This window comes from Oncorhynchus gorbuscha, linkage group LG21 (assembly GCF_021184085.1).
Source record: "Oncorhynchus gorbuscha isolate QuinsamMale2020 ecotype Even-year linkage group LG21, OgorEven_v1.0, whole genome shotgun sequence".
Lineage (NCBI taxonomy): Eukaryota > Metazoa > Chordata > Actinopteri > Salmoniformes > Salmonidae > Oncorhynchus > Oncorhynchus gorbuscha.
The window spans coordinates 27,103,337-27,126,837 of NC_060193.1; the positions used below are offsets into that span (position 1 = coordinate 27,103,337).

At 44.0% G+C, this 23,501-nt stretch overlaps 1 protein-coding gene and 1 long non-coding RNA gene across 3 annotated transcripts; one reads left to right on the forward strand and one right to left on the reverse strand.

Annotated features, from left to right (window-relative positions):
- Positions 1–3,730: 3,730 nt before the first annotated feature.
- Positions 3,731–5,718, forward strand: LOC124008386. Of its 2 annotated transcripts, XR_006834090.1 has the most exons (3): positions 3,731–3,944; positions 4,112–4,178; positions 4,254–5,718. It is a non-coding gene; the product is annotated as an uncharacterized LOC124008386 (long non-coding RNA). The 2 variants fall into 2 exon arrangements; XR_006834089.1 differs by having other exon boundaries at positions 4,112–5,718.
- On the reverse strand, positions 4,570–13,993 carry LOC124008385 (PHD finger protein 23B-like). Its single transcript, XM_046319631.1, has 5 exons — positions 13,415–13,993; positions 12,319–12,350; positions 12,092–12,184; positions 7,053–7,701; positions 4,570–6,501 (listed from the first exon to the last, which is right to left on the reverse strand). The coding sequence occupies exons 1-5, from the start codon at positions 13,440–13,442 to the stop codon at positions 6,308–6,310; spliced, it is 996 nt and encodes a 331-aa protein (XP_046175587.1). The 5' UTR covers positions 13,443–13,993; the 3' UTR covers positions 4,570–6,307.
- Between the last annotated feature and the right edge of the window lie 9,508 nt (positions 13,994–23,501).

Below are 23,501 nucleotides of genomic sequence, written 5' to 3' on the forward strand. Positions count from 1 at the left end.
TGCCTGCCTGCCTGCCTGCCTGCCTGCCTGCCTGCCTGCCTGCCTGCCTGCCTGCCTGCCTGCCTGCCTGCCTGCCTGCCTGCCTGCCTGCCTGCCTGCCTGCCTGCCTGCCTGCCTGCCTGCCTGCCTGCCTGCCTGCCTGCCTGCCTGCCTGCCTGCCTGCCTGCCTGCCTGCCTGCCTGCCTGCCTGCCTGCCTGCCTGCCTGCCTGCCTGCCTGCCTGCCTGCCTGCCTGCCTGCCTGCCTGCCTGCCTGCCTGCCTGCCTGCCTGCCTGCCTGCCTGCCTGCCTGCCTGCCTGCCTGCCTGCCTGCCTGCCTGCCTGCCTGCCTGCCTGCCTGCCTGCCTGCCTGCCTGCCTGCCTGCCTGCCTGCCTGCCTGCCTGCCTGCCTGCCTGCCTGCCTGCCTGCCTGCCTGCCTGCCTGCCTGCCTGCCTGCCTGCCTGCCTGCCTGCCTGCCTGCCTGCCTGCCTGCCTGCCTGCCTGCCTGCCTGCCTGCCTGCCTGCCTGCCTGCCTGCCTGCCTGCCTGCCTGCCTGCCTGCCTGCCTGCCTGCCTGCCTGCCTGCCTGCCTGCCTGCCTGCCTGCTGAAGCCACACTTGTACACAGTACTGACCAGGTGATGGCTTATGGTCTATGATTGAGAACAGGACATTTACCTTTTGGTCCACCAGCCACTGTGGTTAGTAGGTTTAAATATCTACCAAACATTCACATTTTTTACCAGAAAAAATATATATTTTGTTGCTCAAATTACTGCAACAAAACACAAAAAATGGCTGAGCATGCTTTGTAATGTTTCTAAAACAATAAAAGCATTACTAGTAAGAAGTAATGTAAATTCTATCATAAATGGGACTGGTGAAGCATGTAACTAACAAAATGTGGAAATGTCTACTCTACTCAAAAATACAACCAACTAATTGCAGCATTATCGCAAAAATGGAAGAGGAAAGGGGAGAAAGTAAGGAAGTTGTCTGTCGACCCAGCATTAAAGACCAAAATTGGCTAAAGAAAATGTTGATAAATAGAAAAGTATACCAGTCTCGTATAAGGACCAAAAATGTATACCTGTCCCATGTAGATGACAAAATAGTTGGGAAGAGATTTCCGATGTACCGATTCCATGGCACATTGTTTATGAACTGATCCTCAAAACAACGCTGTGTTCAAAATTATTGCAACTAATAGAATGTTATACAGTACCAGTCAAAAGTTTGGACACACCGAGCCTGCCTGCCGTTCTGTACCTGCCTGACTCTGACCCGTTTAAGAACCTCTGCCTGTCCTGACCCCGAGCCTGTCTGCTGTTCTGTACCTTATTGACTCTGTCCTGAATTATGGACCTCTGCCTGCCTTTGACTTGTCTTTTGCGTGCCCCCTGTTTGGGTCAGTAAACATCTGTGACTTTAGCTGTCTGCATCTGAGTATTATCCTGAGTTCTGATACATTCCAAGCCATCTCAATTGGGATGAGGTCGGGTGATCGTGGAGGCCAGGTCAACTGATGCAGCAACCCATCACTATCCTTTTTGGTCAAATAGCCCTTGCATGGCCTGGAGGTGTGTTGGGTCATTGTCCTGTTGAAAAACAAATGATAAGTGCAAACCAGATGGGATGGCGTGTCGCTGCAGAATGCTGTGGTAGCCATGCTGGTTATGTGTGCCTTGAATTCTAAATAAATCACTGACAGTGTCACCATTAAAGCACCGTCACACCTCCTCCTCCATGCTTCTTGGTGGGAACCACACATGCAGAGATCATCCGTTCACCTACTCTGCGTCTCACAAATACCCGGCGGTTAGAACCATAAATCTCATATTTGGACTCATCAGACAAAAGGACAGATTTCCACTGGTCTAATGTCCATTGCTCGTGTTTTATGGCCCAAGCAAGTCTCTTCTTATTATTGGTGTCCTGTGGTAGTGGTTTCTTTGCAGCAATTCGACCATGAAGGCCTGATTCACGCAGTCTCCTCTGAACAGTTGATGTTGATATGTGTCAGTTACTTGAACTCTGTGAAGCATTTATTTGGGCTGCAATTTCTGAGGCTGGTAACTCGAATGAGTTTATCCTCTGCAGCAGAGGTAACTTTGGATCTTCCTTTCCTGTGGCGGTCTTCGTGAGAGACAGTTTCATCATAGTGCTTGATGGTTTTTGTGACTGCACGTGCAGCAACATTCAAAGTTCTTGATATTTTCCGTATTGACTGACCTTCGTGTCTTAAAGTAATGATGGACTGTCATTTCTCTTTGATACGTTCTTGCCGTTATGTAGACATGTTCTTTACCAAACAGGGTTTTCTTCAATACATCACCCCTACCTTGTCACAACACAACTGATTGGCTCAAACTCATTAAGAAGGAAAGAAATTCCACAAATTCACTTCTAACAACAAGTACACTTTTGGTAGCCCTCCTTTCGTTGACTGTGTGTTTTTCCAACTAGTATGTTTTTGGATGATATCAGAATTTGAGCTATTTCAGTATATTTTGATTGTGTTACTTATTCAGCAACTCATCAAGTGAACAATAGAATCATACACATCCTCTATAAGAAGTTGATAAATTGTTAAATATTGCAATGTGTTTAAAGCGTTCCACAGGGATGCTGAACCATGTTGACTCCAATGCTTCCCACAGTTGTGTCAAGTTGGCTGGATGTCCTTTGGGTGGTGGACCATTCTTGATACACACTGGAAACTGTTGACACACTGAACCCGGTGTGCCTGGCACCTACTTCCTTACCCCGTTCAAAGCCACTTAAACTTGACCCATTCACCCTCTGAATGGCACATATACACAATCCATGTCTTGTGGTGTCAATGCTTAAAAATCCTTCTTTAACCCATCTCCTCCACTTCATTTACACTGATTGAAGTGGATTGTTCCTAATGCTTTGTACACTTAGTGTAGATCAATAGTATTATATGAACTATCGTTATTCCATGCGGTGTGATTGAACATGTCCTCCCTGTCTCCTCAGGATGTGAATTGGCTGGACCAATAGTTCTTCCCACACCTGTCTGAGCTCTCTGACCTCACCTTCCTTTCCCCACTGGGAGACAACCCCGGGACTGGTGTTACGGATACAGTTATCCTGTGTGTGTGTGTATCCTGTGTGTGTGTTTCTTTTCTCTCCTTCTCCCCTCACAGGTGAAAACCATCACTCCCCAATCAGTCAACAATCAATCATCAATCAGAAGACACACCTCCTCCTATTTCCTGACCTATCACAGTTCCTTCCCCATGGTTTAAAAACCCCATTTGTTTGTTCTAAAAGCTCAGCTCAATCTCTAGCTAAATCTCTAGCTCAATCTCTCTGTAAATGCCATGTCTGTAGGTCTCTGTGTTTCACTCTCGCTTTGTATCTTAACCTCTCTTTTGTTTAAAGCACCTCCATAGCACTTTGTCATCACCTGTGAGTATTGATTTTGGTTATGGTGTTTGTTTGTTGCTCGTGGGAAAAGGGGAAACCAAGACAAGTCGCCCATGGGCATACACTACCCGTAGGTGAACTTTGTTAAATACACTAGGTAGAACTGGGCGGACCACCCACTGTATTTTTGGTTAGTTAGTTAGCTGTTAAAATAGGCTAGTCTAGCTTAGGGGTGTGTTTTTGTATATTTATTGTTTCTTTCCTTGGGTCCAGCTCAGCCCCTTTTCCTGCTCCCCCCATTACCGTGTGTTTATAAATAAACCTGGAGTTTGACGGTAGATTTTTGTTGTTGTGGTTATTTCGTTCACACTTTTACTTTGTCACAATAATTTGCATGAGTTATGTTACGGGTCTCATTACCATCCCCCCTAGACTGTCGGGCCAAAAGGGATTCGTAACAACTGGGAAGAATGCTGTTCCAAGTCTGCCACCTTCAACACCCCTCGGTAACACATCCCAGACCCCATGGAACGCATCTCCACCCATCATCATGGCAAACCCAAGGACAAGAGGTGAGACAATCGAGGAGTGGGTGATAATGTAACATTGAGACCAGGAGTAGCCACTGATGTAAGTGTAACAATATTGCAGTGCTGTGAAATGTACATCACTTTAGCCACCAAACAAGTCCAGTCTGCATGATTTAATATCTTTCGCTTTGATTTGTCCATCACTCTAGAAGGAAGGCAACAATTCCTCTGGATTCTATTGGAAGCACCCTTACATCCAACCAGCAGAGCAGACAGGTGAGAAAACAGAACAGGTAGGACTGACCATCCTTTACTGGTGAACTGGCTTATTTGTATCCATTTGTGTTGCAGGATGAACCAGAAGACTACTGGGAATATGACTGAATTATCTCCACTCATCCAATGCTGACTTTACGGTTCATATCAGAATTCATTGTGAATGTTAGTTGGTTGTTTTGTAAAGATGAATTCCCACAAATAGGTTTGAAAGCATGTTAATATTTATTTATATTTAAGATATTTAACCTGCTTAGATGTTAGGGACTGAACACCCTCTAGTGGTTGTGTATGCACAACGACAAACATCCTGTGTGCCTAACATCAATAAAATGCATTCCTTATATTTACCAAAGTCACATATATTGGGGAAAAACAAGAGAACAGGTGATCCCCAAAAAAGATTTTATTTTTCAAGCTACAGTTAAAGAAAAACAATACCAGAGGCTGAAAATATAACATCTGCTAGGCTTTCTTCTCTCTTTTCACTTTCAAATATGTACAGTTATCGAAGAACAGGGTATATACAGAGAATCGAAGGGAAGGGTGGTGGAGAGAGTGCATTTGCTTTTTGGGGACTAAACATGACTCTCCCACCAACAAAAAGCAAGGTAAAACCAACCAACATAAAAGGACCTGCCACAACTCTGGTGATATCAACTTACTTTTCTGTACAATACAAACAGTCTACTTTGCTTCACGAATGAGAATTGAGGGTGAGGGATTTGTATGTTCTCTGATTTGGAAACAAATCTCAACTAGCATTTTCTGAGCATTTAAACAAACAAATGATAACATGAAAGAAATACAAAATATATATTTTACAACCATTCATGCAAAAAGATGTTCAAGCCACTTCTACAAGGTGAAGTGGCTCCAACTTTTTCTGTCACGACAGTTTACAACAATCACAATCTCCCAAACCAGAAGTCTCTAATGAAAAACAAAACGCACAAATGTGAATAAAAACAAAAAGCACGAACAAGCATTGGAGGATTTTGAAGTCTGTCGCCAAGTCAAACCGCAACCAAAGGTAGTCATGGTATTCCATTGTCATGCAGAGAGAACTCAAAGTAATCAAGTGGCGATGTAGCAGATGTTAACCCACTCCTCAAAGCTTATACTGCACCAGTTGACAAAAAAATCTTTAAAAAATATATTTACTGGTTATGGGCTGGATCTAAAAACTTTACAGCACAGTCCTTAGTTTAAAAGTTAGTGTATTAGCAATTGCCAAAAGCAATTAACTTTCAAATGAAATAACCACAAAAAGGGGTGTTTGGTTTGGGCTTGACTTTTAGTGCACTGTTGTAGCACAACTTTATGCATATTTCTATGGAATAGATTGAACATTTCAAATTTGATATGGTATCGTTTCAATCAGAAAACCTCTGATGAGAGAAATCCTATAGGGGCTTAACACTGTGGCAAGCGGTACTGAGTGTAATAGACAGAAACTAATAAAAAATGCCAAAATTGAAAGCTTACATAAGAAAAAAATAGCAAAAAAAACACGAGAGACCCTTTCTAGACCTAAAAATATTTTTTTTGTTGTGCCTCTGCCATGGTGTGGCAGTCGCATTGAACACTGGTTACAGAGGGTCTGACAAAAGTGGATGTACCATTATAAAATACTAGCTTTTTCCTTTGAACGTTGACAGAAAAGCAGCCCATCAAATGTCCTAAATAAATAATTATCTATACCTTGTGATGCACCTTATGCTATGACCTTAATGTAAAAGCCAGGAAATGGATCTCTGTACGGTTGCCTTAGCATTTCAATGAAGAAAAAAAAAAGGAACCCAGTCTCCAATTTAGTAAGACTACTGAGCAAAAGAGTGTCTATTTGTATGTTACAGATAATAAAAAGATCTCCTTCCAATGTCTTCCTGTTTTAGTAGTTTTCACAGAGGCAGAACGTAACAAAGAACCTACATGAATAAGTGGGGATGGTGATTGTCAAAAAAAAACACCTAGAAAAAAACTAACAATACAGTTGCCGTCCAGATGAGGGTTAACAATCAGCTGTTGGCATTGCAGAAAAGAACTTGGTTGTAATAGTACACAGAAAAAAAGGGTAGATTGAAAAGGGATATAAGAGGGATTTTGTCCCTCTCACCCCTCTATCTTTAGGGGTCTTTCTTTGGCCCCGACCGTCGCGTGTCCCTGCACTTGTGGCAGTAAAAGATGTCAGGGACGTTGGACTTCTTGATCTTGGCGCATGACAGATGGACCCACACTCCGCACTGGTTGCACTCGATCATCGGTCGCCCCGCAAACGGCTTGCCGCAGTAACAGGTGATCAAGTCCCAAGAGTCATCACCTGGGCAGGGAAGGAGGGAGAAGAGAGGTAAGAGGGGGCACCTCAGTGGGACAAACAGGGATGGGTTCAGTGGGCACCTTACAGGGGCAAAGGTTTTCAAAAAGAAAAAGCTCTTCAACTGTTTGTTTACAGAGGTTTTAATTTATGGCCCCCTAATTACTTGGTGTTTACTGAGGAACTACATAGAAACAGTAGATTTACATAATTATGACCCATTAATTATTCCTCAGTGACTTATAATAAATACAATAAAGTACCTATTGTTACCAAGCAGGTTCAAATTAAAATACCACATTTTCCCTTATTTATGCCCAAGAAAAGCAAACCTTGTATGAGCCTCTGGTTTAGACCTCAGGGAACAGGTCAGTGCACTAATATCGATCCATTGTAAGCCAAGCAGCAAAGCATATTGCCAGAAAACAGTAGCCATACACTTAGAAAAGCTGAAGTGATCAGGCTTTTTTTGTGTGGAAATGACAGGGCACACACATTTACAGCAAAAAAAAATTGTGCTTTCTTGTCCATGGCGTGGTCAGTATGAAATCGCTTACCTGACTCCACCATGATGTCCTCGTCGGCTATCCATGTCTCACCTTCGCTCGAACTTATCTCTGCGTCCCGGTTGGACTCCTCTGCCTGCATCTTGGCCAGCCCCTGCATCCCTGCCTGCATCTTGGCCAGCCCCTGCATCCCTGGGGAGGAGACACTGTGCCCTGTCAGGTGCGCTTGGACCGAGCGCTCCCCGGGGTGGGCATGGCCGGTCTCAGAGTCTGTCTCACTTTGGGTGGCCGAGCTCTTAAGCTTCTTGAGGGCTTTGGGCTGCTTGGGATTTTTGCTGCGCTTGATGCGGGCCCTCTTCTCACCGCCACTGCTCCCGCTGTCAGCCGCACCACCAATGGCGGAACCCATTGACAACTTTTTGAGCTTTTTGTCCTTCTTGCGCTCTGCCTTGCTGGCAGCCTGGCTGTCGTACAAAGAGTCTTTCAGCCGCATCTTGTCCAGCAGGGAGCTGTCCGAGTGCATGTGGCGCATGCTCTTACCCTTGTTGGCACGAGCCTTGTGGACAAACGTGTGGATGGTGTGCAGGTCATTGCCTCCGTCTCCCCAGCTGGCCCCCCCAGAGCTGCCGCCGCTTCCACTTTCCCCCGATGCCCCTGAGCTGTGTGGGGAGCTGGAGGAGGCTGGCGACCACGGACCTTCCTACACAGCCACAGATGTAGAGAAAGACCAATGAGGAAGATAAACAGTATAGGGCAAACAATACTTGATGCATAGGGTTATAAATGTTACTTAACCCCCTAGAGTTGATTGACACACCGGTGCGTCAATCTGTGTTACATAAAATTATCCATCAAAATCAGTCAGTATAAGATAGATATTGTTTTTTGCATTAGATTAGTCTCAATCCACCTCTTCAGCCAGAGTCGCACTTCCGCATCTGCGGTTAAAGGTAGCAGCGTGGTGTTTGTCAGACCATGAGATATCCACCAAAAAAATAAATACAATTATATAATCACAACCACACACATAGTTTTAAAAAAAAATATATATATATATGTCTGCTCGTGTAAACGTCTGTAGTGTTCAAACTATTACGACAACTATGGAAAAGGGACTCATGAACACAAAGTGATCTCCGTTTTGCTCTACAACCCCCACAAGCATCAGGAGACTCATCTGAATTCTACCATCAATGTGCCAACTTCTGTTTGGTAGCGTCCGAACCGTTTGGGCTACAAACTAAATGGGACCCCACTGTAGAAAGGGGAGATTCTCCATTTTTCTCTACGAATGTCAAGACTTCTTTTTCTCCTTTGTTTTTTTAATATCTCCTAGGTTTTGGACAGACGTCAAAACCTTGTTTCCTTTTTTTTTAACTGTCCTTTTTGTCATTTAAGAATGTATTATTCAATGATTTTCTATGGGCTGGACCTCCCAAGTGACGCAGTAGTCTAAGGCACTGCATCGCAGTGTTAGCTGTGCCACTAGAGATCCTGGTTCGGTCCCGATTGTCGCAGCCGGCCGCGACCAAGAGACCCATAACACAGCGCACAATTGGCCCAGCGTCATCCAGGTCAGGGGAGGGTTTGGCCGGCAGGGATGTTCTTACCCCATCACGCTCTAGCGTGGATTAAATGTAGTTTTTTTGGTATGTGGCCTACACACAATACCCCATTATACAAATTTTAGATGTTTTTTTACAAATAAATAAAACATGGAAAGCTGAAACACCTTGAATCAATACGTATTTTAACCCCTTCGTCTTGGCAAGCCTAAATCAGTTCAGGAGTAAACATTTGCTTAAAAAGTCACGTGGTTTAACACTTGGGACCGTACACAATTATTTGTAAGGTCCCTCAGTCGAGCAGTATATATATATTTTTTTACGTAGTGAAGTTACACTTTGGATGGTGTATCAATACACCCAGTCACTACAATCCACAACACTAACATAATTGACAGTAAAAAGGAAGCATGTACAGAATAAAACCATGCATTGTGTTCACAACGAGGCACTAAAGTGGTGATCCTAACCGTTTTAAAAACAGAGATTTTTTTTACTTGGATTAAATATCAGGAATTGTGAAAATTAAATGTATTTGGCTAAGGTGTATGTAAACTTCCGACTTCAACTGTATATGCCTTCAAGTTCTAATCTAACCAACCATGTATTAGGTAAATCTAAGTTCCCGTGTGGCCTTTTAATAGTGTTAGTTTAAACAGCGCTGCACACCAAACATTTGCCACGTTCTAATGATTTCAGCTTGATATCGATGGAAGTGATTAACATAAAGTGTTGTGTCACTTACCATGTCGGTGACCAATTTAATTTAAAAATGCAACACTTTAAAATGTAGCGAGCAGTCTTCTACAAATTGTCCTCTAACCAGTGATTCCATTAGGTTTTTGAGCTGTTTTAGTTAACAGTATCTGCAACCTTCCCTAGCCCCCCTGGCAATTGATTTCAACGTGATAATCGATGAGTGATTGACAAAACAGTGATGCATTTCTCTTTCAGTTTTGGTGATTCTGATATCAAAATACAACATTCAAAAATGTAGTTGACTGTTCCGGGGGTGGTCAGTTAGGTAAAATAAATATCTTGAGTTTCCATGTGTTTTTTGAGTAGTGGTAGTTTCAACAATGCATCCCCCCCAATCGATGAGTGATTTATTGCCATTTGTCAAGTGTTTTGGGTGCATATGCAGTTTATAAGGTGCTCGTTAAATATAAAGAAGTGATATGATTACTATTGTTGACCATGTTTAGATAAAATGTATTATGTTTTCATTACATCAAACTGTTACTGCATATTGGTTATTGATTTGGACAAACTGTTTGGGCTATTTATCCATATGCATTGTCAACAGGAAGCAGAAACAGCATAATTTTCAATGTACGTTTTAGGAATATAAATCTTTAAACATTAATTTCTAATGGTATTGTACTTAAATCAGATAACTGCTGAATGAGTACAAAAATGTGCAGTGATGTTCATTTTGATGATATGCCATAAAATCACCAAAACAGGTTTGTCCTTGCTACTCTATAGTTTTCATTGGCACTTAGTAGGATGGATAATAGAACGAGTCAAAATTCACCCAAGGCTAAAAATTGGCAAAAGAACGTTGCCTAAGCTGGAACACTAGCGTGAGCCCATAGCTAATGAATGGAATCGAACGTTGGCAGAGACTTTTGACTGGAGTGACGCTTAGAACTCAATTTCACCTAAATGGCACCAACAAATGTATCCCTTTTTATTTTACCACTACAATCTGTTCTTAGGATGAAACTGAAAAACAACTTGTGTAGAACGTAAACATCCGGCCGCGACCGGGAGATCCATGGGGCGACGCACAATTGGCCTAGCGTCGTCTGGGTTTGGGAGGGTTTGGCCGGTAGGGATATCCTTGTCTCATCGCACACAAGAGACTCCTGTGGCGGGCCGGGCGCAGTGCATGCTAACCAGGTCGCCAGGTGCACAGCGTTTCCTCCGACACATTGGTGTGGCTGGCTTCCGGGTTGGATGCGCATTGTGTTAAGAAGCAGTGCGGCTTGGTTGGGTTGTGTTTCGGAAGACGCATGGCTTTCGACCTTAGTCTCTCCCGAGCCCATACGGGAGTTGTAGCGATGAGACAAGATAGTAACTACTAACAATTGGTTACCACGAAATTGGGGAGAAAGGGGGGTAAAGTTTTATTTATTTATTTTTATTTAAAAAAATGTAAACATCCACACCTTGATAGTGCCAAGTGTGCTTATGTTTGCATAAGGAGAAGTAGGGGCAAAAAAAATCTACTTTTGACTATTTCTGGCTTGGCGATCGTTGATAGCAGAGTACGCTATCCAACCTTAAGTAATTACAAAGAGATTGATCCTGATTAAAATGGTATCCAATTCGAAAAAAATCTAAATATACACATTGCGAGATATTTGACAAAATAGACATACCTGTATTTCCCTATAGTAAACACTGGGAGGACCTCAAGAGTTCCATGAGACGTTTTTTGTTTACATTTTAACTACAAACAACGTGGGCAGGTCTCATTGTCAACAACAGGGAATCAGGCATTGTGACTTAAAACAAACTGGAAATAGAACATTCGGAAGGCTAGTAGAACTAATAGGAGCTGGCGGGGTGAAAAATGTCATAAAATAAGGCCTGTTTTTTCGCGATTTCTTCAAAACTACGGCAAGCAGCTGGGACATATGGTTATATTATGAAACTGGACTCCACGGGGGATTAAATTCACTAGTTATCAAAAAAAAGAATTGTTTAAAATGTCACGTGTCCAGCCTACACAGAAGTCAACCGGGTTGAGCTTGCCTAGGTTGGCTAGCTCGACTAGTTTTCACTTCCTTCAGAAATTAGAGATGTCATATTGCTAGCAGTCTTCGCTAATGTTGCTAGCTAGCAAGATGTTGAATAATTTAATTCGCCCCCACCATGCTGTAATTTACGTTACCACATACTCCTGCCAGACAGACTCAGACATGTATTTAGCTTTCTAACGTTAGCTAGCTAGCTAAACGGTTAGCGTCGTCGCTAGCACAACAGGTTAGCTAGCTAGCTACACTCCACCTTTGTTAGCCATGACATTTGCTATTAGCTAGTTAACCAAGGAAACCAGACGGGTTTGATAGTTTGCTTTCAATACGACCTGGTCAGCTAAAATTCCTGCTAGCTCACGTTAGCTTGCTTGCTAGCGTGTTTCAGCTCTGATTTGCTGGCCAGCGTTATGTAGCTAGCAGCTAGCATTCGAAGACTGACTTGTCATAAGTGTATTGGATTAAGGATTCAGATATGGTGGTAATTTGTGTAATGTATGACTATCGCAGTACCGCCTGACAATGTGCTAGCAAGCAGCAACAAGCTCAGACGAGCTAGCTAAACGTGGTGCAATCATCCACTCGTGATCAGCTGGTGGTTGCATAGTAATGGCGTCACCAGCCCCGATTCTAATCAAACTACCAGTTGTAAAACTGGGCTGTGCTGGTCCGGGTTTCTCTCGAGCCATCTTCAATTTGCCTCTAATTTTAAGTGCCAGTTGAAACGGGGTTTATGTCCTGATGTGCCTAGTTAACCTACCTCTTTTGGATTGGGGATATAGCCTGCATATGCCAAGACAAAGTTGCAGAACTTGTTAAAGTCTTCGACGGTCCTCTTTCTCCTCTCTGGAGGCTAAAGAGAAAACAAAACATGAATGAGATCCACACATACATGAATCAAGCTAATAACTCGTACATGCATCACCAAATAGAGTGGTCATGTTAAGGGGGAGGTGAAATTAAATACTACACCGGAAGTCTACTTACCAGAGTCTCCGTTTTGCACTTCAATAACGAATCTGTATAATAAAAAAAAACAATAACTTAAGAAAAAAACTACTATACTAGCTATAATCGGGTTACATTTTATACAGTCATTTGGATGAAAAAAAGTATACATTACTTCAAAGTACAATTCAATTCATGTTATAATAACCTCATTCTCCCCACTGTCTATTTGTGTTCGGCCTAGAGATGTATCGAGAGAATAAACGAACAACTAGTTAGCTCGCTAATGCAATGAAAAACCAGACAAGGGTACTGACTGACTGTTTAGTTTGCTAGCTAACAATGATGTTAGCTAGTTGTCCTAAACGAGTGAATACCTACCCTGCTCGCCAGTAACGATGTTAGCCAGCTAGCTAACGTTACCGCCAACAATGTTGTCTTTATATTTTTTTTTACAACGGGTCAATAACTTCAATAGAGATGCAACGACAAATTCAAGATTGTTACATGGTGCTTGGGGTGAAAATGTTGAGTCGTAACTAGCTGGCTAGGTTGGATAACGTTAGCGTACAAACTTGAACCATGCCATCCATGCATTGTGAGCCAGCTTTAGCAGCTGGCATGAGGAGCCGGCTCAACCCCGAATTTTGAACTTGGCTAGCAAACTAGCATCATATAGCTAACTAGTTACTGTAACAATCTAATAAACACTGATAGTCAACTGTTGAAGACATGTTAGTTAGCAGAGCAAAAATCATTACGCCCCATTTTGTTGGAACGTTATGCTTGCTAGCTAGCTACCGTTAGCTTGCCAGCGGTTATTTTACATTAGCCACATCATGGTTAAGCAAACGTTAACTAGCTACGCTATCTATCGTTACTGCATAAAAAACGCACAGTTTATCATCAAACTCTGCAAGCTAAATTGACTGTTTGATACAGATTAAGTCAATCTAGCTAACTGACAGCTAATGTTAGTTAACTATAGCGACGTGTTAGCTAACGTTAACCAACTAACACTGTGATTTAACAACCAACAGTTGCTTTACTGGGAGGCTTGAACAAAACCAACAATGTCCGCTAGCTAGAAAACAACTCTAGATCAATTTACTATGTGAACTGACACTTAACGTACCTTGGTGTTCAGACATTATTTCAAGCATTGTCGCCTCAGCAACAAGGCCCGTTGTGGTGGTAGCTACCAGGTAGCTAGCAGCTGGGGTGTTTTTCTCCCGGCTTGACTGTTGACTTTGTGTGGGACACCCCTGCCGAGAACGCAGGACTCAAAAACTCTTCGACAAGCGACTTTCCTTGACTTTTTGGATTATGGTCACCAGTTCTAGATTGTTTAACCGGCTAGGTACGGACTAGCCAACCACAATTGCAGAAATAATTCCTTATCTGCCCGTTACCTAGCTAACAAGAAGCAAGGTTAGCTAGCTAACGTTACTAGCTAATTTCTTCGTCACAGCAGTTATATTGCATAAATATTCCTGGAAATCAACTAGTTTTTTTAACTATCGCACTAAGTCACCGGAAAAAAACTGCAGCAGGTGAATCCATTGTAAAGGACAAAGGCATTCAGGTAACATATTTCTTAGATGAAGTTTACGTTTTTCCATAACACGAACAAAATCGACGAGAGTGACTAGAATATGTATCGTCCCTTGCGCGCCTCACTCTTGCCAGGCATCTTCTTCTCTGGCATAATGGCGTTTGCAACAATTGGATGTGCATTGCGCCACCTACTGTGCAAGTGGATAACAAAGACTCCAAAAAGGGGGAAAAATATTCATACAAACCACCAAAAATAGTTTAACTAAACTAAATCAACATGCTTTTCTGTTCAAATGCAAAATTCGATTCAGGGTCAGAAGGATCCTGTGAGGGTGGTACATTTTCTGTCAACAGTAGTCCTTGCAGTGCTTCTGCCAGGAAGTCTTGGAGCCACAAAACCTTTTTGGAAGTACAAATAATAACTCTGACTATAAATGCTACAAAATCCACCTTCACAATGAGTGTATCAAGATTTCTTTATTGGCGTAAAAAAATATTTGCAACTGGTTGTGGTGCATCCACCGCCATATCTTCTTCAGCACTATGGCCCCTTGCCCCTTCGACTCTTCACCACATAGGAGATCTGCTGTACAACACAGATCTTTGACACTGTAATGGGAATTTTAATGTTTGTGCTTTTCTTATAACAATTTTCTATGTTCTATTCATGTGCTGTTCTATAAACCAATTTCTGTGTTCATGCAAGTGGCTGACTGTACAAATCAACTGTCAGTAGCTGCAATTTGGCTATACACACAGACATTGTTTTGAGAACAGACAATATATTAGTTTCAAGGTCTCCACTTAGAGAGGAGAAGCCTCGTGAGATGTTGGTCTGTCACATATTATGAAACAGTATTGGTCGGTCACATGAATAGAACAAAACGGTAATGATTAATTTATTATGCTAAATCGTGCAAATATAATTTATCTGTGTATTGCCATATATAAGACAACTGCTGGGTCTGCCCAGGCAGAGCTCCCGATTGACATGTGTACGATGGTGCATTGAGTTGGTTGGAACCTCTCCAGCGCGCTGACAATAAACAATGAATTGTTTAAGGTTAACTTTGAGTGTCCTTGTGTAAGAATCTTTCCACAGCAACACCATGACCTCTTTCACCCTAACAGGGCACTCAAGGAAGTCCATAGTACGATCCCCACCACAGTTGCAACATTTTCCCTTCATAGATTCTTCAATAACATACTTCTCCCATCTGAAAACATTTGACATGTGGTCACTGAGTGGTTTGGGCACAATTGCTCTCTCCTCATACCTCACATATCCAAGCTTCACGTGCAGAGTCCCCTCAAACAACAATGATATCGATAAGCTTTTCTCCTTTTACAACACGGGTCAGGCAATGTGCACTGACCGCTCCTGGAATTTTCTGAATAAGGTAAGCCCACACGTCATCTATATCTAATGAGACTCCAGATATAACTCCTTTAGCAGGTGCCCTGCTCTGAAGATCAATGAAGGTCAGTTTCCGACGTAGGGAATTTGGCCAGATCCAGTGCACGCTTCTTCTGTTCTTCATTTACACAATTTACCAATTGGGCTCCCGCAGCGGTCTAAGGCGATGCATCTCAGTGCAAGAGGTGTCACTGGTTCAAATCCAGGCTGTATCACATTCGGCTGTGCTTGGGAGTCCCATAGGATGGCGCACAATTGTCCCAGCATCGTCCGGGTTTGGTCGGGGTAGGCCGTCATTGTAAATAAGAATTTGTTCTTAACTGACTTGCCTAGTTAAATACAGGTTCAATTAAAAAAAAAAATCCAAAACAAGGCCACTTCCAGTCACCTTGATTGAATCCACCTTTCCCATTGCTCTCTTCACAGTCCTCGATAGTAAAAAGGATCTCCCAAATTAACGTCCTTGTCAAAAAAATGTTGGGTTACGGATGTAACCTTGGTTCTCTGAGTAGAGTAACGGGTCACCAAACGACCTATGGGAACTCCTTCCATGGTAACACAGATTTTCAACTGTGGTATACAACCGTATTCACAAGCAAGCTGAAAGCTAGAACATACAATATGAAGCTTCAATTGGGTTCAACAGCACCAAGAGTGGAAGGCCGCTGTATAGAACATCCATCTCACTGATGGTTGATAAGTAAGTATGTACAAGGTTCACAGTATGCTCACTTATCTGGGTTGAGTGAGCATGCCATGGCCAGAACCACAGACCCCACCGATGGAGTAGACATAACATTGAGTCTGTAGTACCTCATGAAAGTTATGGGTGTTGCCCAACTTGCAGCAACACAGAGAGTCCATGGAGGCCCCTCTGAACAGGGGCCATGAAGTGGCCACACAACTGGTGGAGTGTGCTACCACGTGGTCTGGAGACCTTTAATGTTTACACTCTGTTCTCCCCATAACACACAAAATGCTGTTCTGACAAACAGTTCTTGTTGCAGGAAGATAGGCACTCAATGCCCTAACTGGGCAAAGTGTATGCAACTCACAACTCTCCTGTGAGGAGTGGGGAGGCGGGTGAAATGAAATATTAAGGGCTGGTTAGCATGTGATGATGAAAGCACCTTAGGTAAGAATGCTGGATTGGCCGAAGCACTGCCTTAGATCCATTTTCTGCTAGAAGCATGAAGGATGGGAAGAAAGCGCATGCAATTTTTCAACACACTTGGCTTAAACAGTAGCCAATAGAAAGTCAGTATTGACTGAGAGCTCACATACTGTAGCTCAAGTGAAGACAGTAGGACTCCAGCGTTCGCATAGAGGATGCCCTGGCTGCCTGAATTGTATCAATTACCAAGGACCGCAACCCTGAAGCTATAAGGTGGTCACGTTCAGGGGCTACACTCACAACTTCAGTATGCTGGGTTTTGGGTGCCAAAGCTTGATGTTCGCTTCTGAGAGGAGATCCGCTTGAATAGGTATTTCCTATGATTGAGAGGTTGTCAGCTGTTCAAGGTCTGAAAACCAGTGATGCTGTGGTCAATGTGGAGCAACAAGTAGAACTGGCGCACTCTCAAGACTGATCTTCCTCAAGACCAGAGGGAGCAAGGGAATTGGTAGAAACACATATAGCATGGCGACGACCCCGATTGGGCCTGCTGGTGCCTTTATGGAGATACACATAGGACAATGGGTTGAGTCTTGCGATGCGAACAGATCAGCGTTCTGAATCGTGCCCAGATCCTCTCCACTACTGTGGAATGTATCCTCCAGTCTCAAGGAAGAGGGCCTCCTCTAGAGAGAAAGTCTGCTGCCCGATTCTACACCCCCTGCAGGTGTTTTGCTCTGAGGGATGAAAGGTGTCTCTTTGTCCAAAGGAGTATCTCCCCTGCTACCTGGTGCAGTGTCATTGACCTCAGTCCGCACGGGCGGTTGATGTGTGCAACCACGGTTGTGCTGTCTCAGTATCAGTACATGTTGTCCTCTCAGTACTGGGAGGAAGTGCTAGAGTGCAAGGTGAACTGCCTTGAGCTTCAGTACGTTGATGTGAGCTGTTGTCCATGCTGTTGACCATACACCATGAACCCCTGACTGGTTCAAGACTGCTCCCCATCTCTGTATGGAGGCGTCTGTGGTCAAAGTCACCGGTTGTGAACTATGCCTAGGAGACCTCATCTGGGAGTGTGAAGAGCAATACAATGGTTGTGCTTAGCACTTCAGCAACTCATTACCTTTTTGTGTTTGTCCCTTCTGGGACATAGATTGTGTCTCTTGTACCAGCACTGTATTGGACGCATGTGGAGCAAGCCCAACGGTACAACATGGACTGCAGCAGCTAAGAGGCCTAGGAGCCTCTGACTCACTAGCACTGTCACCTGTTTTCTCAGTGTGAACGTTGAAAGACAATTTGTCAATGATTACCACTCTTTCTGGAGAGAGTGTAGCTTGCATGATTTGAGTGTCAAATGTGTCAAGCCCAGAAAGTGCACACACTGAGTGGGGTCCAGATAACTCTTTTCCAAGGTCATTGTTAGTCCCAACTCGGAGAGGTGATGTGAGAACATGGACGTGTATGCCAAAGCTTGGCTTTCTGACACATGCCAATCGTCTAAGTAGTTCAGGACCCTTACTCCTGCTTGACAAAGGGGAGCTTATGCTGCTCTTATGCACTTTGTGAAAGTTTTTCGAAGGCAAATCTCAAGTATTTTCTGTGTGCTAGTAGAATTTTGATAAGAAAGCGTGTGTCTTTCAGGTCCACTGTGGTGAACCAATTGCCTGGTTGTACTGACTGAAGGATGGTTTTGATTGACAGCATTTTGAAGTGAAGTGCTGAAAGATGACGATTCAGACACCTTAGGTCCAAGATTGGACGTAGGACTTTGATTGAGTAGAACCCGCAGTTTGGCTGCATTGGTTCTACCTATTTGATTGCATGCTTCTCAAGGAGCAAGGAGATTTCTGAGCAGAGTGTTTGCTTTGAGAAGGGTTGTGAGCTGTTGTTTTCAAGACACCCCTGAAGTGTGGGGGTCACTGACAAAATTGTAGTGCATAGCATTGTGTTAGAATGCGTAACACCGCAGTTGACCTTTTCCAGCTGGAAAGGTGGTGCTCGAGGAAACCGGGTTGCGCTAGAGAGTCCGAGGCACTGCGTGCTGTGGTGCCGAGGGGATGCGGCCTGCATATGGTGCACCTCTGCCTCTTTGGTGATGTTGCGCTCCACCTCTTTGGTAGGACTGAGAGTGTCTGTTTCTCCACTCCTGACAGGTGCAGCATGATTCTGAACCTGGTTTCTTGGGATCCCAGTTGGGGCCCTTGGACAGGAGTAATGGTTTGCTGGTTGATGCATTCTAGGCTTTGGAATCCGGCGCTGAAGCTCCATCTTTGCTTCTCTGTCCTCCTTAGACACTTGGAGGAGGTGTGCCGCTGCTGGGCCAAATGTCTGGCCAGGTGATATGGGTACACCTTGGACTGCGCAAACCATAGGCGGCGCCGTGCAACTCACTGTGTTGCCATTGATTTTCCAACTATCTGAGCATTGCCGTTTAGGCATTAGATGAGCAGGCCTAACTGTAGACAGTTATTTAACGGTCTCAGCATCGTAGTTTGCGGAGCGGCGTACCTGCATCTCCTTTTGATATAAGGGCAGTCTTGCTGCTCAATTGCTAAGCCTAGCGGCTGACAATGTGCTGTCATATGTCATGCGTAGGAAGCAATCAGATACCCTGCATCGTTTGTTAAGCAGCTCTTGTTCTGAACTGTGATGGAGAGTAGGTAGAACAAGAAAAGCAAATTATTTGTCCATACGGGGGAAATGGCCATAACCATTTTCATCTGCACCATAAACTGTAGCTAAGCAAGTGCACACGCTTGGCATGGCAGGGGTTCTGTCATTTGGTGTGCTCCAAGTGCATTGGAGCTCATGCACTCAGTCTTTGAAGAACTAAATTCATCAAACTTGGATGTGGATGCCATGGCAGGAGAAGTATTCTCCACATTGAGGTTTCTGCTTGCCTTCTTATTAAAGATTTCAGACGAGGATATTTTCTGGTCGACCATCACTGGGACTGGATGATGCTAGCGCTGTGATACATAGCATTATAATCATCATCAGAGTGCTCCTGTGTCATAAGAGTGTGAGGCTCTTGTGGACAGTACGTCACTGTCATCTGATTCAAAAACCACGCTCCGTTCAGAGGTAGGGGTTGGGTTTGGTACTGGTAGGGGAAGCTTGGCCAGGATGTGCTTAAGGGCAGACTCAATGGTTTCCATACGACTGTCTAGTGACTTAATATCCTTGCGCGCCTCAGTGAGTCAACATTTTTTACCAGGCGAGGATCAGCGATGGCATTTTATGGGCAGTGGACCATGAGTGGAGTGAGATCCATCATTAAACCTGGAGCGTTTAGAATGATCATTGATCTGTGAGAAAGACACATCTGATGAGAATGTGTCTGCCTCACAGCTCTGCCCCCAAAGTGTGGAAGTTGAGATTTCAATGCTCTCGGTTTGAATTTCTAAGAGTAAATGCAAGTGCTGCTACCCTGTTATCCAAAGTTTGTGATCATCCGAGGCTGGGAGTTGTTTTTCACACTTGACATGGGTGGAATGACATCCTGTGTACAGCACTGAACCATTGTGCAAAGAACAGATTTTCACACAAGAGAAGTGTATTCCAAGAAAAAGGTAACAAAACATAGATTTTGTCTCGATGTGTCTTGGTGTATGCTTCGATTGCCTCGGTATCTGCTTTGGATGCTTCGAGAGAATTGAGACTCCCGTCTAAATATGTATCAAGGTCCGGGTTCGAAACTCCCAAGAGTGAACTGTCAGTCTTAGCGTTGGTGGACTTGGTCAAGAGAGAACCGGTAGCCTCCAGCACCGCTGAGCTCCGTGATCACAGCAAAACTCCAAGCGAGGGATTGGTAATACTAGATCAACGGGCTGGTTTGGCAGTCAAGTGGGGACTGGCACGACACCTCAGGTCAACAAGTGCCAACAACAGCTACAACAAGCTATGTATGGCTAATTTAGCTAGCTAGCTACGAGCTAACTTCTGAGGTAAATCTAGTTAGCTAACACAAGGATGAAAAATGCCCAACAAAAAGCAATAAAAGTTAGCTCGTATGGGGAGGCTCAATAACGAGAGAGAGACAGATTAGATCAAATGTACTTCTCGCAGCACCTCCTCAAGTCATTGAAGAATCGTAACAGTTAGAAAGTAATCTAAAGGGTATTTAATAGCAATCTCGTAATGAAAAACACAAATGTGAGAGTGAAGAAAAGACAGTATGTCACGCCACACCGCCTTTTATAGTGACAGGTCACGTGGGTACATTAAGGGTGTGTGACTGTAAACCTCTTTGATATTAAGCATCTCAATCACATTGCGTGAAGGGGAGTTCCCATGGGTCATTTGACCAGTCCAAGAAGAAATGCAGTATTGGACCGACCCTTTTATTCCACTACATCTGTTGCTTGTTTCGTTCAAATTTTTTGATTTCACTGCTTTCCATTCACTTTCACAACCTTCACTTGCTGCACTTTCAGATTCAAGCAACATTTCCGCTTCTCCAAACTTCAGCTAGCAGAGCCAGGCATAAGCAATGTCAATTTTATGAATATTCAAGAGTCTCGACATGTCGGGTGATTGGTTGAGCCTTTTTGGGTGCGTGATTTTCACATCACACACTCAAGAAGGCTCAACCAATCAACTGACGGGTTCTATGTCGAGACTCATAAATATTCATGAAATGTGTCCCCCACCCACCCATCTGAACTTGATAGATAGTTCTAAACTTTTGACATATTTTGAACATATACTGTTCCTAAGTTAACAACCCTCACTGAATCATTTTAATGAAACCTTCATTACCCCTCTTCCCGGGAAAATCTGAACTGAACTTGAAATAACTGGATAGAATCCTCCTTCCTTCCTGCTTTTAGCTCTAAGCCATAGGCCCTTCTCCACAACTCATACCAATTTTTACTTCTTTATGGGCCTCCATTTGTCCTTTATTTGGATGGAAGAGCATCGAGCAAAGGGGTAAGACGACCTGATTTTTTCCCAGTTGCCCTCACCATAGTGGGAAACCCCTGCTTCCACACACTCCTTGGGCATCCACATCCTCTTCTTTCCAGTGCTGATGCTATCTTCAAAGGCATATTAGGAGAGTGAGATAAAGATTCCTTATCACTCCACATTTCCCTTATAACATTGCCCTTCTGGGGGTGGAGGTAGGATGCACACCCCCACGAGGAGCAGGTTCCTCTGCGAAGTCATCCAAATCACTCACATCATCCTTGCCTTGTTTGCAATGCTTTTGAGTGGGTGAGTGGACGCTGGGCTCACCCAGCTGCAGGCACCCGCTCTTGAGAGGCGACGTATTCCTGTTGGGATCCATAGCTAGCCTGGCCACTGTGCACCACCTGCCCCTCCTCTGTGGGGCTGCCTCCGGATAGAGGACAATGTCTATCCCTCAGGCCACATCTGAAAAGTGCAGGTGGGACCTCTGAATCCGCAACTTCTACATTCTCTTGCACTTCTCTCGCCACCTCCTCCTCTATCAGGCAAAGGTAATCTGCTGGTCAATCTGACCAGTGTGCATGGCAATTAGTTGGGTGAGTTTAAATTGAACATGAGAGGGGTCACTGGCAGAAAGAAGGAGCACAGGAGATTACACTTGGTCTACATGCATGCACAAAGTAGTGTAGCACAATGACCTGTCAAGAAAGATATGAGTGTCTACCTGGGCCTGGGTGTGGAGGCTTTCTGCTATGGAACAAGGCGCATTGCTGGCAAAATGAGCTCCTTTGATTGAGGTTGTGAGGGGGAATCTTGTTGTGGTGGCAGCTGCAGAGAAGTATTTGGGAATACGCATAGCCGCGCGAAGTAGGGGTGCTGAGGGTGCTGCAGCATCCCATGAAAAATCAGAATTTAAAAATATATATATTTATATGTATATATATTTGGATTGTTGTTTTCTCTTCACAAAAGTAGTGCACTGGGCCTTTACTAGTATTAGTGGACCTATATAGACATCTGTAGTTTAGGTAAACAAATTTTTTTCAGCATCTCTGCTTTGGCAAAAAAAAGGTAGTTGCCCATAACGTTGCACCTTATGATGTGAATGTTTGTGGACAGGGTTTGGTTCTTTCTGGATTCCAGAATGACAATCACAGAGAAAGGGACAAGGCAACAACTCTTACAATTCCAACCATTGAATCCTGCAAGATGAATTCTTGATCAAATAACCTGGGGGAAAAAAAAAAATTTGTGCAGTATTAATTTACAAACCACTTTATGTAAACGTGCACTACCGTTCAAAAGTTTGGGGTCACTTTGAAATGTCCTCTTCACTGTTGACGTTGAGACTGGTGTTTTGCGGGTACTATTTAATGAAGCTGCCAGTTGAGGACTTGTGAGGCGTCTGTTTCTCAAACTAGACACTTTCATTTACTTGTAGAAGAGGCGACTCTGGGAGTAGCCATGGTATAGCTCCCGTTGGACTAAACTCCCTTCCATACAGTCCCACCCCTTCGCCTGGATATTACCCACCCTACCCAGCTTGTGTTCTGTCTTCGCTCATGTTCCCAGTATGCTTGTAAAATCCCTTTTGCAGGATGAGACACCCCATGTCCCCTGTAATAATTCATTCCCAGCTGCTGTCTCATAATCTGCAATGGCATATCCCCCATCTCCACCTGTAGTCCAATGAGGTCCGGGCTGCCGAACCATACGATATACTGTCATAGTCTATTACAGATCAGATCAATGCAACATACGTGGTCCTCATTGAGGAATGCCCCCCCAACTCCTTCCCCGTCAGATAGCACATCACATTTAGCACCTTCTTACACTTTCTCACCACTCTCTCAATGTGTTCCGCACAGGTCAGTCTGGTGTCAAAGTTTAACACAAGGAACCTGAAGGCCCCCACCCTTTCCAAGTTTCTCCCATATAACCTCAAGCATACCTCATATCCCACCTTTCTCCTGGTAAAGAACACTGTTATGAGTTCTCTACAGAGAACCTGAATCCCCACATTAATGCCCACCGCTCTACCTCCTCACTTGCTTCCTGTAACTTCCTGACTATGCATGGCACATTTCTTCCCCTCTTCCATAAGGCCCCATCATCTGCAAATAACGACCTCCCAATGTCCGTCTGTACCTGAGAGTAAACATCATTGAGAACAACTAATCACGCTCCCCCGTGGTGTACCGTTATCTACCAGGTAGCTGC